Raw genomic sequence first — 22,478 nt, 5'->3', positions numbered from 1 at the left:
TACCTATTTATACTGCTAGATAATGAATTCCATAAGAACAGAGAATGGCCCACCAGTGTGGCTCAGTGGTTTAGTGTCAACCCATGACCTAGGACAGTGGTCAGCAAACTCATTAGTCAACAGAGCCAAATATCAACAGTACAGCGATTGAAATTTCTCTTGAGAGCCAAATTTTTTTAAATTAAACTATATAGGTAGATACCTTGTTATTAACTTAATTAGGGTACTCCTAAGCTGGCCTTTGCTAAAAACTCAAGGGGCCAAAGAGCCGCATGTGTCTCTCGAGCCGCAGTTTGCCGACCACTGACCTAGGAGGTTAAGGTTTGATTCCTGGTCAGGGCACATGCCTGGGTTTTGGGCTCAGGCAGCCGATTGAGGATTCTCTCTCATTATTGATGTTTCTGTCTCTTTCTCCCTCTCCCTTCCTCTATCTGAAATAATAAAAACTTTTTTAAAAGGAACAGAATGTGTTTTAAGCATCTTTGTGTTCCCAGCACCTAGCCTAGTAATTAGTACAAACTAGGCACTGAATAAATGAAGGAATTAATAGGGGATTGTTTTGTTCATGCTCTTCTAGCCAGTAACTGTCAGGATTGAAACTAGAATACAGATTTTGACTACAGTTCCTGCTTTTTCAATGGTACCATGCTTCTGCTTGTGAGAAACAATAAGCATTTTTGCTAGTGATAAATAAGGGCAAACAAAACTCACTTGAGAATAACAGAAAAGGTGCAGTACAGACCTATTACAAACATTTTTGAGACATTTTCTGGAGTTTTTTGAGTATCACCAGACGGAATTAATACAGATAGTTTTATAGGAAAAGTGAAGCTAGAAGAAAAAGCTTGGCTGGTTCAGAGGAACAAAGGTATCCTATCTAATAATAGACAAATATGCAAATTGGCCATACCTCCGACACGCCCACCATCCAATCAGAGCGAGTATGCAAATTAACCCAAACCAAGATGGCTACAGCCACAGAGAGCAAGGTTTCCTAGGTAACAGAGGAAGCCAAGCTTTCTGCCAGCCATTGCAGGCCTAAGCCTCCACTCAAGCTACAAAGTTTCAATTATAGAAGGTAAACAAATTCAAACAAATGGCGGTAGAATGGAGCTTGAGAGAGCAGGCCAGGGTTGCCGCTGGCAACAGGGGAAGCAAAGCTTTTCCGCACACCCTGGCCGGGCCCACCCGCTTAAGGCAACAAAGTTTCAATTATAACCCCAACACAAATGGCTGCGGGCCTTGGAGGGAGCCCCAGGCTTGGCTCTGCTCCAGGCTACAAAGTTTCAATTGTAAAAGGAAAATAAATTCCAGATACCAGGGCCTCCTCTTGTGTTGCCAGGGTGCATGACTGGCCTGAAAACCACCACAGGCCCCTCGCTCAGGCCGCCCCACGCCCCAAGGGAACCCCACCTGATCCAGGACGCTCTTCAGGGCAAACCAGCTGGCCCCCACCCGTGCACCAGGCCTCTATCCTATCCAATAAAAGAGTACTATGCAGATTGATCATCACTGCAACACACAATATAGCTGCCCCCATGTGGTCAAAGATCCTGCCCCCATGTGGACACAAGAAGGCCACCACAAGATGGCCATCAGGAGAGGGCAGTTGGGAGGCACCCAGGCCTGCAAGGGAGGGCAGTTGAGAAGGACCAGGCCTGCAAGGGAGGGCAGTTGGAGGTGATCAACCCTGCAGGTGAGGGCAGGTAGGGGTAACCAGGCCGGCAGAGGAGGGAAGTTGGGGGCAAACAGGCTGGCAGGCAGAGGCGGTTAGGGGCAATCAGGAAGGCAGCAGGCAAGCAGTTGGGAGCCAGCAGTCCTGGATTATGAGAGCGATGTCCGACTGCCCGTTTAGGCCTGATCCCTGGGATCGGGCCTAAACGGGCAGTCGGACATCCCTTGAGGGGTCCCAGATTGGAGAGGGTACAGGCTGGGCTGAGGGACAACCCCCCTCCGTGCACGAATTTCGTGCACCGGGCCTCTAGTTGTGAATAAGAAAATAACTTTGGGGAAGACTCTGAGGACCAGTGAAACACACAAGAAGCTATGGGATGTGGCCTGTATCTGAGCGTGAAGAGCGGGGACTCTTTATTATGGAGAACAACTTTGAATAAACTAGGTAGCTGCACATGATCTTTATTTTTCTTTTTTGTTAACCCTCACCTGAGGCTATTTTCCCATTGGTTTTTAGAGAGAGTGAAAGGGAGAAGGAGAGCCACATCAATGTGAGAGAGACATATGGATTGTTTGCCTCCTGCACTTGCCCTGACCAGGGCCTGGATCAAGCCTGCAACTGAGGTATGTGCCCTTTGGCCAGAATCAAACTCTAGATCCTTCATTCCGGAGGCCGACATTCTATCCACTCAGCCAAGCGGCTGGGGCTCCACATGATCTTCAGGTACAACCAGAGAGGAGGAGTATCTAAAAGGCTCTCGGCTGCACCTTCTGATTTCTAGCTAGAGACCCATGCTTGCTTGAAACAGGAGGATGGCTGGCTCATTGTTATCAGTGATCTTTGGAGACACAGATTGAGTTGATCAATTATTTATCTGCTTGTTTTCAGCAACCTGATGAGCAGCTTCATTTTCTGGAAAGCTCTGATGTTGGTTCCATCACATGGCCACAGGGAAGCAGACGCAGGGCCTGCATCTATTTCCTGGTCGGATGGGAAAGCCCAGTTTAGGAGATGGAAAGTGGCTAATGTCCCTGGCAGAAAGTCCTGCCCATTTAGTCAAAACTGCTCTCTCTTGATTCATCTCCTAGTCGTTCAGGATGATGAATGCCACTAAGTCCAGCTCTGCAATGTGGCATTCAGGACAGTGGAGATGAGACATGGCTCCTGAAGGCTCAGAAAATTTGATTTGCCCGGCTGATGTGGCTCAGTGGTTGAGCATCGACCCAGGACAGAGAGATCACGGTTTGATTCCAGGTCAGGGCACATGCCTGGGTTGCTGGCTCCATCCCCAGGGAGGGGCATGCAGGAGGCAGCCATTCGATGATGTTTCTCTCATGGATGTTTATCTCTCTCTAAAAAATAATAAACTAAAATAAATTTTTAATAAAAAGTTTGATTTGCCTAAGATGTGCAATGCAGGGCTTTAAACCTACACCTTTCTGATGAAGTCCTTACTTTTTCCATAATACCATGAAGCTGTGTGACATGTTTGAGACCTTATCCCCAGAAAGACAGTTTACTGTCTCTTCAGCTGATTCCCAATCTATATGCATCCAGTGTTCACGGCTCTTGAAGGGAAGATACAAGGGCAGCCTGGGAAAAGTGACTTGCAGGACGGGAAGGAGTGCTGTCCTCGCTGTCAGGGCTGCCTGCGCCCAGGGTATTTTTATTTGAACTCCAAGTAGATAAACGGAGCCCTTTTTATGGCCACAATGAAAACAGGGAACTTCAAGTCCATTTTTTCCCAGAGGGGTTAGTTTTCTCTGGGTTAAAGTTAACCATTACTTAATTTTAAAGTGTGGTTTGATTCTGCCCCTGACCCACAAGCATAGCCACTCCCTAACCCCCAGGTTCCTAAATGACTGATGGGATGCAGCTAACCGTTTACTGTGATTCTTACTGTGCCTGCTCTTCCTGCCACCTTCAGGTCGTTTAACAGTACCCCTGACCCAGGGGAAGCTTTTCTTCCTGTCCTCTTGCTCCAACCTTGAAATCCTGTGGCTGAGAATGGAGCCAGACCCATGCAAAGCTGGGAACCTTGTCAGCTGCCTGCTGAATGGTCCCATTTCCTAGGTCCTTTTTCTACTCTGGCTGGGAAGGATGGCCCACAGGGAATAGAAGAAAGTTGCCTGAGCCTTGTGACCCACCCTGCCCCCTTCACCAGGGCTGGCATTGGGCTTTTTACATAATGTGGGAGAATTCGTTAGCTTGGACCTGCACAGAGGGCCAAGGAGCTTCCTGAGGCCTTGCCTTCCCTTTGAGGCGGAGCACTGCCCTTTTATGTTGACGCTACAGGCAACAAAAAGGCTTTCTCTCCACTCAGGGCTGCCAGACCTCAGAAAGGGCCTATTCACAACTGGGTTGCTTGCTGTTCCCTGCGTGGGGGGTGGGAGAGCCAGGCTGAAGAAAGGCCTAGCCCTTGAAAACAGGAAGAAAATCTGGGGTTGCTGCCCTCCTATCTGAATACTCATGGTGCTGAGGATTCAAAGGTTAGGACGTTGAGATTTTGCAAAAGGGAAGCATCCCCTCTGGATTTATTTGAATAGACTTCTCCCAAGGAGAAAGGGGACAAACAGAAATACTGATAGTTCACGATCGTTTGGCCCCAAAGCAGTGGTTCTCAGAATTCACTGTACATAGCAAACTTCCGGAGTGCTAGCTAAAAATACAGTTGCATGGGCTCCGCCCCCAGAAACGGATTCAATAACTGTAAGTAGTGTCTGGATTTGCAGTATAAACAGGCCTAGGGGCACATTTTGTTAGAAAAGCCTAAGAGATAGACTGGAATGCTTCTCCCCAGGTTCCCCACCCCCAGCCTGAGCTTATTCAATGTGGTCACAGCACCGACCATCCTATAGCAGAGACTCTATGTTCTCACAGCTCCCAGGAAAGTTCCAGGCACATCATAGACAAGTTAGGTTACATCAGGCTAAGTGGTGTGGTCTTTCTTAAGAGTTCCAGGTTGACAGCGAGAGGAGGGGCACAGTGAAGGAGAGAGTGGAGTTCAGTTGGGATATGGAAGTCTTACACTGACTCTCCAAACTGGGCTGCTGGCTGCATGGAGGGCTCCTTATGACGCCTCTTGTTACTCAGTGCCCTCCAAGTCAGGTCTGCCTAGACGTGCTGGGAAGGGTGCTGGACCAAGCCTCAGGAGGCGGGGCTAGTGGGCGCCTCACGAGCTGTCCTTTTCTAGGCTTTACCCTACATACCTGTCAAATGCGGGGTTGGCCCAGGTGTCTGCTAAGGTTCTTCGGTCTGACTTTCTAAGGTTCTTCAGCCCCTGCAGCTTGCTTCTGGGTAGGGCCAGTGCTAATTCTCCCACTTCATATGTTTAAAGGAAAATAAATGTACTGTGGCCACCTCTGAAGTTGTCAGACACCCTGATGAAGCCACCTGGGCCAGTGGTTTGTCAGAGTTCTCTCCTTCAAGATTCCAACAGCCTCACCCTTGCCCCCACCTTACTAGCTGGGCATTGTTCCAATGAGGACTATTTTACCTTATGACCAATATTTCTGCACTGAATATTGAATGGATACCTACAATGTGCCAGTTACTGTTCTAATTTTTCTTTGGGAGGGGTACTTTTCTGTTCAAAGATAATCTTGCTAAATTTTATGCATTTTTTTCAATGTTTTTCTATGCCCATGTATTTTGGAACCATACAGTTTATATAGTACCAGAGGCCCGGTGCACAGATTCGTGCACTGGTGGGGTCCCTCGGCCTGGCCTGCTCCCTCTCGCAATCTAGGACCCCTCAGGGGATGTCGGAGAGTCGGTTTCGGCCTGATCCCTGCAGGCCAGGCTGAGGAACCCCACTGGTGCACAAATCCGTGCACCGGGCCTCTAGTATGCATATAAAATCTTTGGTTGATCTCTTCCTGCCCTCCCCACTTCCCTCTGAGATTCATCGGTCTGTTCCATGTTTCCATGCCTGTGTGTTGAGTGTCTGTCCCCTGGTGGTCAGTGTGCATCATAGCTACCAGTCAAATGGTCAGACACTTAACATATTAGCCTTTTATATATATAGATCATATTGTGGATTATCTACTTACATGTCAAAGTCTTACACATCATTTTCAATGGCTTCATGATAATAGTGCATTTAACCACTCCCACATTATGGACATTTAAGGTGTTTCTTTTATGCTTTATATTTGTATTATAAATAACACTATGATAAGGATAGCTGCCTACACATTTTTATCTGTATTTCCTTACTATAGAATCCCAGAAATGTAATTGCTGGGTCAAAGAGTATAAAGCTCTTTAAGCTTCTTGAAACACAAGCCAAAATACTTTGTAGAAAAGTTTTCACCAGTTTACACTGAAAGTCACTATCTTGCCACAAGCTTTGTAGCTGCCTCCGTGGAGAAGAGAAAGCCCGTGGGCATGAAGGCGTCTCCCAAACTGTGAGGCCGCTGCGTGGGAGGTCAGGTTGCACTCGGGCCCCTCCTGCAGTCGGTCTCCATTACCCCTCCGCCCTCAAGGCGACCGTTCTGTTTCCTAAGTCTTTGAGTTCTTCGTAAGATTCCAGGAGGGAAAAATGGTCCAGGGGTGACGACGTTAGTGGTCATGGCAGCGGGCGTGGGAGTAGGGAATCCCATCCCTAAGTTTGAGCAAAGAGAATTGTTAACAAGACTCCAACACTTGGAGATCTATCCAAATTGAGCTTCCGGGGAAGGGCAGCAGAGCGAAAGAAGAGGCCGTAGCGGCAAAGGAATCAACCGAAGGCTTCCAGCTGGAGTTCTGCGGCCCCTTTAAGGCGCAATCCGGAACCTGGCCCTTTAAATCTGTGTCAGTTTCCCCTGACGTCACCGGCGGGCCGCCAGCCCGGCTGTTTACCGCTTCGCGGCGCCGCACGCCGTCCCTAGTTCCGGGCGCGGCGCCGCGGGGCCCGCCTGTCCTTAAAGGGCCCGCACTCCGGGCCACTCTCCGGGCGGCGCGGCGTCGGGTGACTACCACCCCCGCTCGGACCTCCTCCCTTCGCGGCCACCCGCCGCCCGCTCCCGCCCTCCGCCTCCGTCCGGCGTCTCCGGGCTCCCAGCAACCGACCGTCCCTCGCTCCCTCCGGCGGGCGCCGCGGGGTCTCCGAGCCACGCTCAGCCCCTCGCGACCCGGCCCCCGCGGCCCGGCCCCTCCCCGCCTCCCGCCCCGCCCGCCGGTGCCCGGGCAGCGCCGCGGCGGCCCGGGAGGGACGTTTCCTAATCTCAGCCGGGGTTAAAGTTCTGGTCCTGGGGCGATGGTGGAGGCTGCGGCCGGAGCCGCGACCTGTCCCAGAGGAGTGCTGCCGCCGGCCGCCGCTGCCCTGCCGGGGCCATGTTCGCCCTGCGCCTGCCCCTCCTGGCGCTCCTGGCGGCGTCGGTCCACAGCCACCTGGGGCTGCTGGGGCCCAAGAACGTGTCGCAGAAGGACGCCGAGTTTGAGCACCTCTACATGGACGAAGTCAACAGCGAGCTGGTCAACATCTACACCTTCAACCACACGGTGACCCGCAACCGGGTGAGGGCCGCCCCCGACCGCCGCCCCGCGGGGCTGACCCCCTCCCCTCCCCGCCGCCGCGAGCCTGGCGACCAGCCCTCCCTTTGCCGCCGAGGTTTCTCGCAAGCTCCACCGGACAGGGTCTGAAGTTGTCTGGTCCCCAGCTCCCCGCTAACCCTCCTTCCCCCAGATGCGGTCTGAGCGGGACAGGCCGCCCTGCCCGCAACCAGCACCTGGTAGCCCCGCGGGGTCGGTGCTGAGCGAGGAGCGGGCGTGCACGGGGCTGGGCCTGAGATCCCGGGTGAGACCGGCTCCAGCTGAAAGGCAGGTGCTGCCCAGGCGGGAGGGGCCGCCGGCGGCCAGGGGGAGTGCAGGCAGCTCCCAGGTGGGTGGGAGGAGGGAGGGCTTGTCTGCTGTGGGAAGACAGCTCAGCCGGACTTCACTTTCCTTTCTGCCCCAGCAGGGCGGCGGGGATGAGCATGGGCAGGGCTGGGGCTGGGAAGTTAGAGCTGAAATTTGGAGACTTCTTGCTGCCTGGCTGTGTGGTCTCCTGCCCAGCTCTCTCCGTGACGCATTTACTGGGGAGCAGTGGCGTTGAGCATGGGAACCTGAGTTGTTTTCAGGATGGGGAGGCATTTGGTTGCTGTGACTGGGATTGCCCTCCGAGGATCTGCCTCGGGGGCCTGGGTTACCCTCCGAGGTGTGGCCTCTGTCCCCCTGAGAAAGGCTGCCCTAGGGCTCGGGCTTCAGCAGTCCAGTGACAAGATCCACGGGATTTACTTAGTTTTATATTTTCCCTTAAATCGCGCTGTCGTACATCCTTTGTAGCACCCAGCGTGAGTGTGTCTCCATTTTATAGAGGAGGAAGCTGAGGCTCAGCGATGGGAATGGACTTCCCACAGCCCCGCCCCTTGGTCTGAGCCGGGGACAGTTTCGCTTTCTTGGCTTTCAACAGTCCCTGTGTGTTCACCTGCCCCAACTGCTGATTAGTTGTTGCATTGGAGCTTCTGGCTCATGAGGAAGAAAGTTGAGAAGCAATTTTTGCTCCCCCGTGTGTGTGTGTACGTGTGCACGCGCGCAGGGATGCACACATGTGTAGCATCCCTTGAGCATGGGCAGGAATGGGACACCCGGAGGTGCCCAAGACCTCCATTGTGTTTCCTGGTGGGAAGTGAGGCCCTGCACTTGCTTAGGTCCTGCTGCTGGGCCGGGCCCTGCCGTCCAGGAGCTCGCCTCTTCCACAGCCTCCACTAAGCGCACCAGCCCCCGTAGACCAGCGGCTGCCCTGGCAGAAGAAGGGGCGTGGCGAGCTCCCCAGCCTGACCAGGATGGGGAAGCGACAGACAGGAGGGAGGGCAGGGCTAGTCTCTGGGGGCCTGAGTGCGGGGGCAGCGGTGGTGCCCATGGCTTCGCTGAGGCGTCACCGTCTCCCTGCAGACGGAAGGTGTGCGTGTGTCCGTGAACGTCCTCAACAAGCCGAAGGGGGCTCCCTTGCTGTTCGTGGTCCGCCAGAAGGAGGCCGTGGTGTCCTTCCAGGTGCCCCTCATCCTGCGAGGGCTGTGAGTAGGACCTGGGCGTCGGGGAGGGGGAGGCCCAGGTGAGGCCTTGCCGAGAGCCTCACCCAAGTCCCGCTCTGGGGCCTCCGACCACCCAGGAGCCCCTCTGTTTCTCTTCTCCGTCCCAGACCAGGAGGCTGGTCAATGGCATGAGGCCAAGCCAACCACCAGAGTCTGTCAGCCTGGAGCGGGCAAGGGCAGGGGTGGTAGGGAACCAGCGTGGAGGAATGGGCCTTGTTCCCCTGCAGTCACGTGCTGGGTGGGACAGTAGTCACGTCCCGACTCTGCTTTGGGTCATAGGTTTCAGCGCAAGTACCTCTACCAGAAGGTGGAGCGAACGCTGTGTCAGCCCCCCACCAAGAACGAGTCTGAGGTCCAGTTCTTCTACGTGGATGTGTCCACCCTGTCGCCAGTCAACACCAGGTACCAGCTGCAGGTCAGCCGAATGGACGACTTCGTGCTCAGGTCTGCAGGGGAGAGCGAGGGGACTGTGGGACTGGCCTCCTTCCTAAGCTTTGAGGTAACCTTGGGGGCTCTCCTCTGCCCGACAGGACCGGGGAGCTCTTTAGCTTCAATACAACAGCAGCGCAGCCTCAGGTAAGGTCGCTGTTGACTGCCCCTGGAGAGAATAAATGGGGACGTGGGGAAGTGGGAGTGGCTGGTGGTCTTCGGGGAGTTTCACGTTGGCTGGGCTCGCCCTGGACAGCCTGGAGCAGAGGCTCTGGCCCCATGGTGGTAACGGGAGGTGGCACGGCAAGTGCGGCGACGGGGGTCTGTGTCCTCCCGCCTGCTTCTCGGGCCCTGTCCAGAGGGACCAGCTGAAGTCAACAGGAGGGTGTCCAGAAAGGGCGGCTGCTGAGAGTCAAGGCCTCTCACATGGTCCCCTTCTAGAGGGCAGAGGGGCATCCTTCTGAGACGGCTCACCCGGTGCTCTCCCTCCGCCCTCAGTACTTCAAGTATGAGTTTCCGGAGGGAGTAGACTCGGTGATTGTCAAGGTGACCTCGAACAAGGCCTTCCCCTGCTCGGTCATCTCTATCCAGGATGTCCTGGTAAGTGCCCTGTCCTCGTACACTCCACCAGTGGTGGCAGGGCTGCTGCCGAGGGGACACGGCCCAGGCCCTGCATCTGCTGCCCCCTCTGTAGTGCCCTGTCTATGACCTGGACAACAACGTGGCCTTCATCGGCATGTACCAGACGATGACCAAGAAGGCAGCCATCACCGTGCAGGTAGGGACGCACACGGGCCGGCGAGAGGTGTCTGGGGATTGGCTTTCCAGACCCCTGCTCCTCTCCCCTTGCCCCACCCTCCCTTGCCCACAAGACTGAGTCTCGGCCCACTGGTCCCTGAGACTTGGGGTCGAAGCAGAATCCCAGGTGCCTTTGGGACGGGAAAGGGCAGCATGCCCCTTCTGGCCGTCATGGTCGCTTCATTCACTGTGGTGGAAGTAAGGAGAGGAAAGGGCCTCGCTGAAGCTTTGTGCCTGCACTTGGTGAGGGCGGAACTGACGCCGGCACAGGGAGGGGCACCGTGTGTCGTGACATTCGGTCATGTAGCTGCCGGAGGCAGTGTGGCCCGCCACTTCCCCTGCCGACACCCCGCCTTGAATGGGGCACCCCTGGGCTCCGTGATGGGGGGACACACATTTGCTCGCCCGGCTTTGGGCTCAGGCTTTGGAGTCAGATCATCGTGGCAGCGTGACCCTAAGCTAACGTCCGAGCCTGTCCAGCAGCAATAATGATGATTCTGTCTCGTTAGGACCTTTGGGAGGATTGAGTAAAATAACATATAAAGAGAGGTTAGCATAATTTCTGGCCCAAAGTAGGAATTTCAGAAAAGGATGGTGTTGATGATGACATTGATGACCCCATGACGATGGTGGTGATGATGTCATCGTCGCCATCCTGCAGCGCAAAGACTTCCCCAGTAACAGCTTCTACGTGGTGGTGGTGGTGAAGACGGAAGACCAGGCCTGCGGGGGCTCCTTGCCCTTCTACCCCTTTGTGGAAGGTGACTCTGTGTCCCGGGCCTGGCTGGCGGGGGAGGGCGTGGCCCCTTCCTGGGAGGCAGAGGAGCCTGTGTGGCTGACTTGTGGGCCGGTGGGAACCGGTGTTTGGCCCCAGACTCCTCCAGGGCTGGTCCCACCCGCTCTGGCCAAGCTTCAGGCAACTCTGTTTGCCAGTTTGACATTTTATTTCCAGATGAACCGGTTGATCAAGGGCACCGCCAGAAAACCCTGTCCGTGCTGGTGTCTCAAGCAGTCACATGTGAGTGTGGGTGGCTGAGGGTTTGGCCTGGCCTGCGGCTCTTCCTCTCAGCCAGGGGTAGGAAGGGGGATGAGGCCTGCTCAGCCAGGCTGCCAGTGGGAAGGGGGCCGTGTTCTTGGTAGGCTTCATGATGGGAGGGCCCGAGGTGAGTCCCAATCAAACTTGGTGCAAAGTCCATGACTAAAGAGCAGCATGCTGAGTCTGGTTTTCTCTGTGCCACTTAGCAGCAGGGTCATCTCTTTGGGCCTCAGTTTCCTTATCTCTGTGACGGGTGATAGGGTCTGTCCCTGTGATCTCACTGAGTTGTGAAGTTTAGTGCAATTGGTAGGAAGTACCGGCCTCTTAGTCATGCTCAATAAATATTTACTGAGGATGGAACGGGCCCTTTGTAATGAGAAAGTGAGAGGTAAAAGCAGGAGGGTGAGGTGGAGGGAAGACGCTGCCTCTCCTATGCGGATTCTTTATTCAGCAAATATTTGTGGAGCACATCTGTGTGCCAGGTGCTCCAGCTGCGTCCCTGGGGAGCGCCTCCTAGAGGGCGGGAGCCGCTGCTGCTGTGGGCAAGACAGAGGCCGATTCCTAGAGGATCCGGGCCGTGTGTTGAAGGTTAAGTCCCGGGGGAGATGTGAGGAAGAAGTAGAGGGAGAGTTCTTGCAGAGGGAGCCACAGGAGCGCAGGCAGGAGCCGAGGCGGGGTGTGGTGGGTTCGGGGAGCGGCCAGTTGTGCACCCTGGCTGGGCCTTAGCGTTTGAGGGGAGAAGTGGTGAGAGTTCGCTGGGCCCTGGGCGCCGTGATTGGTGTGCTCGGCGTCCTGCTTCCTTCCAACAGCTGAGGCCTACGTGGCTGGGATGCTCTTCTGTCTGGGCATCTTTCTCTCCTTCTACCTGCTGACCATCCTCCTGGCCTGCTGGGAGAACTGGAGGTAAAGAGGAACTGCTGGGCCCTCTGCTCTGGGGCCCGGGGGGCGGGTTGTGGGGAGATGGCCTGGCAGGGTCTGAGCCAGCCCAGGGCCGTCATCCACGCCGTCCCCAGGGTAGAAGAAAGCAGGCCGTTAGGTCTGTGATCCAGGGGCCTTTCCTCTGGAAACCAGCCCCGGCTCTCAGCCTTTCCAAGCAGGGAGACCCCACCTTGCTTCCCAGCCTGGAAGAACCATAGGATCATGAATGAAGGACAGGGCCATGGGGTGGGGAGGGTGAAGGGACCCTGTCCTCCCCCGCGGGTTTGCCTCTGGGTTCTGTCCCTGCAGGCAGAGGAAGAAGACCCTGCTGCTGGCGGTGGACCGAGCCTGCCCGGAAAGCGGTACTGGAGGGCCGGGGTGGGAGGGCAGAGTGCTGTGTGTTTTGGGTGGGGAGGTGGCTCCCTCAGGGTCAGAGGCGGCTGTCTGCGGGCTTCCGGATATTCAGGTTGGGGGGCTGGGCCACTGTGCCTGCCGTCCCTGCCACGCTTGTCTGAAGGCTGCCACCTGACCATTCTCGGGTCTGCCACAGACACTGGGGCTCACATCTCGGGGATTATTAACCCTCCTTCTCTCTTCCTTTCTGCCATTCCTCTCTCTCTGTCCTCCCTCCTGCTTGGGACCTTCCCTCTCAGCTTCTCTCCTGGGTAAGCAGAGGGGCTGGAGCCCAGAGTGGGACAGGGGCACACGGTGCTGGGGGGCCTGACAGGCATGCTGTCCGTCCTTGCTGCTGGCAATTTAGACACATCTGTTCCTTGGTATCTCTCCCTCGTGGAGGGCCAGGGTGGCGAGGTTCCAGTGGGGACACACAGGGAGGAGGGCGGGGCTGGGGGGGGGTGAGCTGTTTGCTGGGATCGCTGCTTGTCCTTGCTGCTGCCGTGGCTCCTCTGTGTCTCTCCTCCATGGCTTTCGGCCTCTGCTCCCAGGGCTGAGGGGACCTTGATGTCTCGTTGCAGGTCACCCTCGGGTCCTGGCTGACCCCTTCCCTGGCAGCTCCTCTTATGATGGTTACAACTATGGCTCCTTCGGTATGTGTCAGTGCCAGCGACTGTGCTGGCCACTCCCACTGTCTCCGAGGCTGCCACCTCCACGGGGCACGTGGGGGCCAGCCTCCTGAGAGCCCAGCACCGCCCTCCCTGAGGCCCGTCCTCACCAGCTACTGTTTTCTGCAGAGAATTGTTCCGGGTCCACCGAGGGTCTGGCTGACAGCATGGACACTGCGGACCTCTCCTACACTTACCAGGGTGAGTGGGCCGGGCGGCGCGGCAACGCCTGGACACCTGTCGGTGGGCGGTCGCCTCTCTGCCAGCCGCTGGGGCAGGGAAGGCCTGCTGTCTCCCACCCTCGCCCCCCTCGGCCTGCCTCCTGGGCTCCACTTCCCTGGTAACTCTCCCTTTCCTTTGAAGGGCACGACCAGTTCAAGCGGCGCCTTCCCTTTGGCCAGATGCGGCAGCTGTGCATTGCCATGGGTAGATGTGGGGAGGGGAGGAGCTGCTCTGCCAATCAGCTCTGCCAGGGCGGTGCCCGGGCCCTCGGCTGGGCCAGGAAGCAGCTTTGCGCATGGCCGCCTCTAATGCCCGCGCTCGCCTGCTGTGTGTTCTGGGATGAGCAGGCCTGGTGGGCTGGCACCCCTGCCCCGGCCACATGTCCTGTTTGCTGTCACATTTGCCAGCACCCTGGCTCCCTGGCCTGGGCTAGGGCTTCGGGCAGGGGCGCATGTCCTGGCCTCGGGGCCTTGGTCAGGCGGGGGCACAGGACAGGTGAAGCAGCCTCACCCTCGGCCCACTGGTCTTCACCCAGTGCCTCCTCAGAACCCACTCAGCTGCGCCGTCTAATCAGCATGACTTCTGCCAGATTCAGTCCTGCTGCTTGGGGCTGGGGCGGGGGCCGGGGCTGCGCGGCGTCCTGGCCTGGGAGCCTTCACTCAGCGAGGGGCAGGCTGGCGCATCCCTAGATAGTGGCCTCTGCAGAGCCCATGCTGGTCCCCCAAGGACTTAGGAGTATTTGGTACCTCCCCGAGGGCCTGAGCCCACCAGGGCTCTGAGCCTCATTTGCCTTTTCCGTCTGCCTAGAAATTGTGACAATTGCCCAGGTGGGTGGGGATGGACCCCAAGCTCCGTGCCCATGGGGAACCCCTCCTGCCTGCTCTCCCCAGACCGCCCCCTGGACCCTGTGGGCACGCGGCCGCGGCTGGACTCCATGAGCTCCGTGGAGGAGGAGGATTATGACACGCTGACTGACATCGAGTCGGACAAGAACGTCATTCGCACCAAGGTCAGTCAGTCATTGGCACCAGGGTCATTCGTTCCAAGGTCTGTCATTCACACCAGGGTCAGTCAGTCATTCACTCCAGGGTCTCTCAGTCATTCACTCCAGGTCTGTCATTCACACCAGGGTCTGTCAATCATTCGCTCCAAGCTGCATTCACACCAGGGTCTGTCGTTCACACCAAGGTCTGTCATTCACACCAGGGTCTGTTTGTCGTTCACACCAGGGTCTCTCAGTCATTGGCACTAAGGTCTGTCAGTCATTCACTCCAGGTCTGTCATTCACACCAGGGTCTGTTTGTCGTTCACACCAAGGTCTGTCATTCACACCAGGGTCAGTCAGTCACTCACTCCAGGGTCTCTCAGTCATTGGCACTAAGGTCTGTCAGTCATTCACTCCAGGTCTGTCATTCACACCAGGGTCTGTTTGTCATTCACACTAAGGTCTGTCATTCACACTAAGGTCTGGCGCGGGTGGCCCTGCTCAGGACTCCTGCGGCAGGGAGAGTTCCTTGCAGCCCAGGAGGTCTCCCCCTGGGGCGGGACAGATTCTGACTTGACACCAACTCTTCTGGGCTGCTGGGCCAGCAGCGGCGGGCGCCCAGAACCCTACCCATCGTTGTTGGGCCCTCTCCCCTGGTGCGGGGAGGGGCTCACTCCAGCTTCTCCCCAGCAATACCTCTGTGTGGCCGACCTGGCGCGCAAGGACAAACGTGTTCTGCGGAAGAAGTACCAGATCTACTTCTGGTGAGTGGACGGGTGAACGGCTTCCCATTACGTGGGCTGGGGTGGCCTCGGGCCCTTGCGCCTCACCGCCGTCTCCCTCTCAGGAACATCGCCACCATCGCCGTCTTCTATGCGCTCCCGGTGGTGCAGCTGGTGATCACCTACCAGACGGTGAGCAGGGCTGGCTCCCCAGGCCGGAGCAAGCATAGGGCGGAGGTCGCGGGACTGGGTTCAAATCCCAGCTTTTACCAGCTGGGTGACCTTGAGCCATTCACTTAATCTCCCTGAGCATCAGTTTATTCATCTGCAAAATGGGGACAGCACAGTCCCAGGGATGGCACCCCTCCCCACCCCCCAATGAAAGTCCCTTCCCTTTTCCCTGTACTTCAGTCAGAACTTCAGTCACCGTCACACCCAGGGGGTCAGCCACCCCCGAGAGAGTTGACAGTGGCTGCCACAAAGAGGACGGCCTGGGGTACCTGTGCACATACCTGCTGGCCTTGGGCACTTCCTGTCCGTGGCAGAGGGGGGTGGGGCGGCCCCTGCTGGCGCCTGGCTCTTCCTCCCCAGGGCATGGGGCTGAGCTTGGCACCCTCCCCTCCCCCGCCTGCAGGTGGTGAATGTCACAGGGAATCAGGACATCTGCTACTACAACTTCCTCTGCGCCCACCCGCTGGGCAACCTCAGGTGGGGATCGTCTTGGGAGGCCCCTCCCCCGGCCGGTGGGGGACCTGCAGGGGCAGGCTCTGTGCGCCTGCCTGGACCCGGAGAGGCTGAGGCCTGTGTCCTGTGTGCCCTCCTAGCGCTTTCAACAACATCCTCAGCAACCTGGGGTACATCCTGCTGGGGCTGCTCTTCCTGCTCATCATCCTGCAGCGGGAGATCAACCACAACCGGGCCCTGCTGCGCAACGACCTCTACGCCCTGGTGGGAGCCTGCGGCCGGGCCGCCCTCCCTCCCCCCGCCGCCCACAGCCTGCTCCTCTGTGAGCTCTCCCTCCCTGCCTCACCCCTCTCCTTCCCTCCTTCCCTCCCCCCACCAGGAGTGTGGGATCCCCAAACACTTCGGCCTGTTCTATGCCATGGGCACAGCCCTCATGATGGAGGGCCTGCTGAGCGCCTGCTACCACGTCTGCCCCAACTATACCAACTTCCAGTTTGGTGAGTGGGGCTGAAGCCAGAGCAGGGACCTGCCCGTGTCGCACCGTCCCGTCCCCCGGGGTCCCCAGGGCGCAGCAGCTGCAGGGGAGCAGCGTAAGGCCCTTCATTGACTCCTCACCCTTCCTCCGGAACACGGACATCGTTGCAACGTGGTCCCTGATGGGAAGTCAGACTGGGTGACAGCCATTTGGGCGCCGGGGCGTGGGGAGGGGACAGTGAAGGGCCCGGAGGGCCAGCGCCAGCCCGCCACCAGCTGACTCTGGCCTCGGGTGGGTGGGCGCTCTCTCACTCTGGTTGTGGGGGCCGGGGGTCCTTGTGGAGGCGCTGCAGCTCACGGCCACGTCCCCCCCAGACACGTCATTCATGTACATGATCGCCGGGCTCTGCATGCTCAAGCTCTACCAGAAGCGGCACCCGGACATCAACGCCAGCGCCTACAGCGCTTACGCATGCCTGGCCGTGGTCATCTTCTTCTCGGTGCTGGGCGTGGTGAGGCCTGAACCAGCTCTGTGCCTGCACACGCACACGCTCCCCCTTCCCGTGCTCCCCTCCTTCCCCTCCCTCCCCTCCCTCCCCTCCCGCCCCCTCTCCCTCTCCACCTCTTCATCCTCTCCACCTCACGCAGCAGAGCGTTGCCCCTTCCCTGGCCCACAGAGGGCCCTGCTCCTCCCGTCTCCCCACCACCTCTAGAGGGAGGTGGGCTGGGGAGCAGCTTCCTTCTCATCCCTCAGCCCTTCCCTTGGCACCCGGCAGGTCTTCGGCAAAGGGAACACGGCGTTCTGGATTGTCTTCTCAGTCATCCACATCGTTGCCACCCTGCTCCTCAGCATACAGCTCTATTACATGGGCCGCTGGAAGCTGGGTGAGGGCAGGGTGGGACGGGGCCTCCAGGGTGAGGGGCTGTGGCCTGGGTCTGCCCTCTCACTGGGGCCTGGAGGACTCCCCGGGTGAGGAATTAGAGAGGCCTCGCACAGCAGTGACCTCCAAAGGCCCTGGCCTCCTCAGCGGGCACAGCCGGGCCGAGAAAGAAGCGCACCTTCTCTCTTGCAGACTCGGGGATTTGCCGCCGCATCCTCCACGTGCTCTACACGGACTGCATCCGGCAGTGCAGCGGACCCCTCTACGTGGTACCTACCGCTCCCCAGCCCCCTCCCACCTGCTCTCTTCCCTCCAGGAACAGGGAGGCAGGGGGAAGCCGAGGCCCAGGGTGGCGGGGACCGACCTGGGCCTTCTCCCCTCTCAGCCCGTCTCTGCTTCCCTCTAGGACCGCATGGTGCTGCTGGTCATGGGCAACATCATCAACTGGTCGCTGTGAGTCTGGCCACTGTCTGTGGCAGCTGGCGGGTGGGCGGCGGAGACCTTTGGGTGTGAGAAATGGGGGCTGACGAGAGGTGTGGGCACTGGGGTTCTAGAGTCTTCTGTAGGCCGCTGAGCCAGCCCCAGGTTAGTGTGAGCCACGGAGTAGGATTGAGGGCAGGCCCTCCTCGCCCGGCCATCCCCTCCTCACCAGCTCCCTCCCTCTGGCCAGGGCTGCCTACGGACTCATCATGCGCCCCAACGATTTTGCCTCCTACCTGTTGGCCATCGGCATCTGCAACCTGCTCCTCTACTTTGCCTTCTACATCATTATGAAGGTGAGGGCTGAGCCTCAGGGGGAGATGGCAGGGCCTGCCTGGGCAGCGCGCAGACTGCCTTCCTGCCCACCTGTCTGTGCAGCGAGGTTTGCGGAGGGGGGCTAACGCTCTTGCATGTGTCCCCCGGGAACCAGCTGTGTCTAAGGGGCACTTGCTGAGCCCCGTCCATGTTCTAAGAGAGGCCCAGGCAACTAGCACTTCAGTGCAGAGGGGTGAGGAGGCGGGGCCCACTGAGTCTGCGCCGTCCAGTGTGAGAGGAGCCCCCGCACAGAGGGCCGCCTGGCCAGGGCGCCGCCAGCACGGGTCCTGGGCACAGGGAGGCCCAGCAGGGTGGCCGTTAGCGGCGAGGACCCCAGCTGCTCGTGTGGGGCAGGCTGAGTTGGGCAACTGGAAGAGGTGATGGTGTGAGGCGCCAGGAAAGGGGTGAGGAGTGGCCCTCAGGCGGCTCTCCCCTCCCCCTCCCCTCCTCCCCCAGCTCCGGAGCGGGGAGAGAATCAAGCTCATCCCCCTGCTCTGCATCGTCTGCACCTCCGTGGTCTGGGGCTTCGCGCTCTTCTTCTTCTTCCAGGGACTCAGCACCTGGCAGGTGAGCTGGCACCCTGCTGGCGGGGGCGGGGGGGGGGTTCCCCCACAGGCTCATCCTGAGCCGAGGCCCGCCCGCAGCAGCACTTCACTTCCCAGCAGCTTTCTTGTTCAGTCCTGCCCGTGAACCTGCGTGGGCTGGGCGGGCCCCTGTGCCTGTGAGGCAGCTGAGGCCGGGCCCGAGGGACTCGCCCGAGGATGTGCAGTGGGGAGTGGCTCTGTCTTCTGCCTCCGGGGCACCTGCCGTGGGGCAGGTTTCAGTCCTGTAACCTGAGTCGAGTCTGGTTTGGGCTCTGCCTTCGAGGCAGGAGCTTGATCGACTAGTTCAGGGAGGGGCTGCGGCTCCTGGCAGGACGGCAGGGGAGGCACGAAGGGCAGAGGACAGGCCCGGGAGCGAGGGTCCAGGAAAACTGCCTGGAAGAGGCAGGTCTTGCTCTTGGCCTTCAAGACCCTGGAGATGGGGAAGGCCCTGTGTCCCGGGCGCTGTGACCTGTGGTGATGCAGAGGCAGAACTAGGTGGGAGGCACGGGAGTCGGGTGAGCACTGGCTCTCGAGGGCGGAACAGGGCCCTTGGTTCTCCCTGTGGCCTGAGCCCAGGCACCCTGAGGCCCAGCTGGTGTGTGCGGGGAAAGAAGTTACAGACCTGAGTGCGCGGCCACTGTCGCTGCGGACAGGGCTGTCCCCTGACAGCTGGGCTGTGGGAAGAAAAGGGGCCTGGAGGCCCTGCGGGCTGTGAGGGCGCCGGTCCCACGTGCTGTTGGGCGGCGTCCAGCACCTCCAGCTCTCACCCTCTGCTCCCAGACCCAGGGGAGGAGAATCTGAGGGCGGAGGTCCGAGTGGGAAGGAGGAGAGGCAGAAGCAGGGAGGCATTTGTAAGGGGAGCCGGGTCTTAGATGTGGGAGATGAGGGCGAGGTGGGGAGAAAGCGCTGTTCCCCTGGGCCGGGAACGGCCCTGGAGGTAGAAGGGGGTGCAGGGCCGCGTCAGCAGGCAGCGCTCCCTGTTCCTGCCCAGAAAACGCCGGCCGAGTCGAGGGAGCACAATCGGGACTGCATCCTCCTCGACTTCTTCGATGACCATGACATCTGGCACTTCCTCTCCTCCATCGCCATGTTCGGGTCGTTCCTGGTACGGGAGCCTCTCTGGCCGTCGGGAGGGAGGAGGGTGCAGGCTCCCATCTTGTGCCTGACTCAGCTGCCCCCCCCCCCCAGGTGTTGCTGACACTGGACGACGACCTGGACACTGTGCAGCGGGACAAGATCTACGTCTTCTAGCCGAGCCACCGCCCTTCACTCCGGCCGCGCTCCTCTGCCTCCCTGCCCAGTGCAGTGGCTGCGGGACCCCCGGCCCGGCCAGGCTTGGCCCCGGGCAGTCACAGGCTGGCCTTGAGCCGGGGAGGAGGCCTCCCCTGGAACCCCAGATGTTGGCCAAATTGCTGCTTTCTCATCAGTGTTGGCACCTTCCAAGGCCCCTGTCCTTGGCTCTCCGTTTGTTCCTCTGAGGAAAGGGGGGAAGTGTTGCCCTACCCATGTCATGCCTCCGATCCCACCTGTCCTTCCCTTCTCCCCAGCCTGGAGCCCAAAGCCTTCACGCCTCAGTCTGGGCTCGATTCTCTGGCCTGTACCAGGGCCCCCCGCTCTTCGGGGTTGTACCTCGCTGCCATCACTGCCCACTCTGGTCGGCCAGATGGACGGGGCGTAGGATTTTGGGGACTGGCCAGCTAGTGCCAGGCTTATGGTGCTAAGACCTGCCAAGGGCCCTGGCGGCTCTTTGGCAGTGAGGGTCAGCTCATGTGAGAACTGCCTTTGACCTGAGGCCTGGATTCCGAGGTCACGTCCTGTTCCATCAGCCCCAGACGGATGTGAGCACCAGGTTTGGAAAGAAAAAGCAACTCGCCCTCCTTCCTTTTTCTGGCCGGGCCCTCCGTCCTGCCAGGCCCCAGCTGGGGGCATTAGTGCCATTGACATTGCCCAAGGATGTCAGGGCCAAGGAGGGAGGGCACGAAGAGCCCAGCCCACCTGCCCCCTGCACCCTCGCAGGAGCCCAGTGCCTATCGTAGAGGGGGCTCGAGAAGGCCATGACCTTTCCCTCTGCCCCCTCACCCCAGTCTCGCTCTGGGCCCAGGGCTGGCTCGTTTCCGGCCAGTCGTCAGCCAAGTCCTGTTGGTCACACACGTGCATATGACACCTTGGAGTTTACACTGAACAAACCCAGCTCTGGGTACCCTGGCTGCTCTGGTCCTGGGCCCCCTTTGCCCTCCCTGGTCTGTTGCAGACGCCAGGGCTGGGGAGTCGGGCCAGGCCCTGCCTTGAGATGGGAATGTTTTATTCTCCCCAATGTGGGTGCAGCCCGCCTGGGCTGGGGCGGGGGTGGGGCGGGTCTTTGCAGAGCTCCGTTTACTGTCTGTTTCCACGCTGTGGTTGCATTGGTTTTCTATGAATGAGTCTGCATTCGATTAAAGAAACAACAGACGCAGTTCTTGGACCTGTTTGCTCCCCTCTCTGGGTGTAGATGCTGAGAGTGGGATGGACCACGGCCTTCCGTTCTCCAGGGCCGGTCCCGGGCCCAGTGGGAACCAGTTCCTTGACTCTGTTCTTCCTCTCCTTTGAGGAGTGGCATAAACTCAGTAAATGTTGGCGAGGGGCCTGCTTCATGCCAGGCACTGTGCCGGGCAGAGCGTAGAGTGAACAAGCCTTCGCCACACTGTCTCACCTGAGATGCCCACCCTTCCTGTGCCCGCCCGGCTCCCCCTACCAGCCCCATGGCTGCAGGCACAGTGCTGCCTGGCCCGGCTTTACCTACTGGCATGTGATCAAGGCTGGGGTGGCGCTCGGGGAACAGATTGATGGCTGGTGGGTCAGTAGGGGCGTGGAGGACAGGCTTGCTCCTAGAGGAAGGGTTTGGAAATGACCTGAAAGGTTGATTTACATGAATTCAGGACACAAGCAGATCCCCAGCTCCTTCCCACAGACACCACTGGGAGGCACTATTGCTCTGCACCACCAGGGTCCCGGGGCAGGGATGGAGCTGTTTCCTTTGGCGGGGAGGGAGGGCTGACGGGCCCGCCCTCTGCTGGTGCTGGGTGTGCCGCAGTGTAAGGTGCCGACTTCGTCCCTTTCAGCAGGCGCCCTATGGAGGGGGTGGGGCCGTGTGCCTCAGCGGGCAGCCGAGAGTCCTCCAAAGTCTCTCCTTTCCCTCCTTTTATCCTTCCTGAGACCCCTGAAGCCAGGGACAAGCAAGATCTGCACGGGTTTCCTCCTGGGGGAGGGAGTCCGGCGGCTTCCAGCATCAGCAGGGACAGTTCTGACGGAGGGAGGCACCTGCACTCCGGAGCCTCCTGCCCCCGCGCTGGGTCTCAGGCCCTGCTGGCCTCAGCGATCCTCTAGATGGGGGCCAGGTGACGGCTGCTCTGAACCCTAGAGAACAGGACCCTAGGCCCACCCAGCAGAGAGCTCTCAGCCCGAGCAGCGGGTGCGGCTGAAGGGGCGGGGCTGGCAGTCTCTCCTGCTCCCACAGGGCGGGCGGGCGGGCGGCTGGTCAGTTGGATGCCTGGGTTCTGCCACTCACCACTCACGTGTGGCCTTGGGTGAGATGCCCTCGGACCTCAGTTTCCTCATCTGTAAAATGGTGCTGACAATTACGCTCTCACAATGCATTTGCCAGGCATCGGGCATGTAGGGCATGTAGTCAGTCCTCAGTCAAAGTTAGTTCCTATCTCCCACCAGAGCTAAAGCCCAGGAGGAGAGGGGGCTGGTCTTTTCCCTACAAACCTCAATGACGGGCCTCCCCTCCTCCCCTTGGCCCCTTCCCTCTCTCTGGCGGACCCTCTTGAAGTTTCTCCTCCCTTCAAACTCGGGCAGGGCAGGCGCAGTGCAGAAGGATCAGCTAAGTCTGCCGTCCCGTCCCGGCGGGGAGCCTTCGTGGTCCTGTCCATAAAAGGCCTTTCCCGCTGGTTCCCCAGCAGCGAGCCCCGCCCGCCCGCTCCATCTCCCAAGCATGCGGGGAATGCTCCGGCCGCCTGGCAGAATGCTCCAACTTGGTGTCTTTCCCCAAATATGGAGCCTCTGCGAGTCACTGGGGGGCCTGGGTGGGGAACGGAGCCCGTTTCCTCCAGCAGGAGGGGCTGGGGATGAGGGGGGTGAGTAGGCGGCGGGGGGGGGGGGGGGGAGGCTGACATCACCA

At 58.9% G+C, this 22,478-nt stretch overlaps 2 protein-coding genes across 5 annotated transcripts in view; both read left to right on the top strand.

Moving 5' to 3' along the window:
* Positions 1-3,041, top strand: part of PAFAH1B2 (platelet activating factor acetylhydrolase 1b catalytic subunit 2) — a 30,565-nt gene extending 27,524 nt beyond the window's left edge. The window contains exons 6-7 of one of the 3 annotated variants that reach the window (XR_008557885.1): positions 2,192-2,298; positions 2,564-2,624. Coding sequence is in view for 2 of the 3 variants with exons in the window: in XM_028158499.2 (XP_028014300.2) it covers positions 2,564-2,683 (120 nt within the window). In the remaining variant the exon portion in view is untranslated. The other 2 variants (XM_028158499.2, XM_054724788.1) reach the window with 2 other exon arrangements.
* A 3,547-nt stretch (positions 3,042-6,588) lies between these two features.
* Positions 6,589-20,771, top strand: SIDT2 (SID1 transmembrane family member 2). 2 transcript variants are annotated; one of them, XM_028158487.2, is made up of 27 exons: positions 6,589-7,174; positions 8,591-8,712; positions 9,010-9,174; positions 9,261-9,306; positions 9,658-9,759; positions 9,854-9,937; positions 10,619-10,718; positions 10,910-10,975; positions 11,803-11,896; positions 12,221-12,273; positions 12,886-12,957; positions 13,102-13,173; positions 13,336-13,398; positions 14,085-14,203; positions 14,870-14,943; positions 15,027-15,093; positions 15,536-15,609; positions 15,726-15,849; positions 15,965-16,082; positions 16,435-16,571; positions 16,836-16,944; positions 17,133-17,209; positions 17,347-17,393; positions 17,611-17,716; positions 18,192-18,302; positions 19,311-19,424; positions 19,508-20,771. In XM_028158487.2, the coding sequence occupies exons 1-27, from the start codon at positions 6,992-6,994 to the stop codon at positions 19,568-19,570; spliced, it is 2,562 nt and encodes an 853-aa protein (XP_028014288.1). In that variant the 5' UTR covers positions 6,589-6,991; the 3' UTR covers positions 19,571-20,771. The 2 variants fall into 2 exon arrangements, with proteins under 2 accessions (XP_028014288.1, XP_008148350.1); XM_008150128.3 differs by lacking the exon at positions 13,336-13,398.
* The last annotated feature ends 1,707 nt before the right edge of the window (positions 20,772-22,478 follow it).

This window comes from Eptesicus fuscus, chromosome 13, assembly GCF_027574615.1.
Source record: "Eptesicus fuscus isolate TK198812 chromosome 13, DD_ASM_mEF_20220401, whole genome shotgun sequence".
Taxonomy (NCBI): domain Eukaryota; kingdom Metazoa; phylum Chordata; class Mammalia; order Chiroptera; family Vespertilionidae; genus Eptesicus; species Eptesicus fuscus.
Note: the sequence above shows the minus strand (reverse complement) of the source record. Positions and strands in the feature narration are given on the sequence as shown.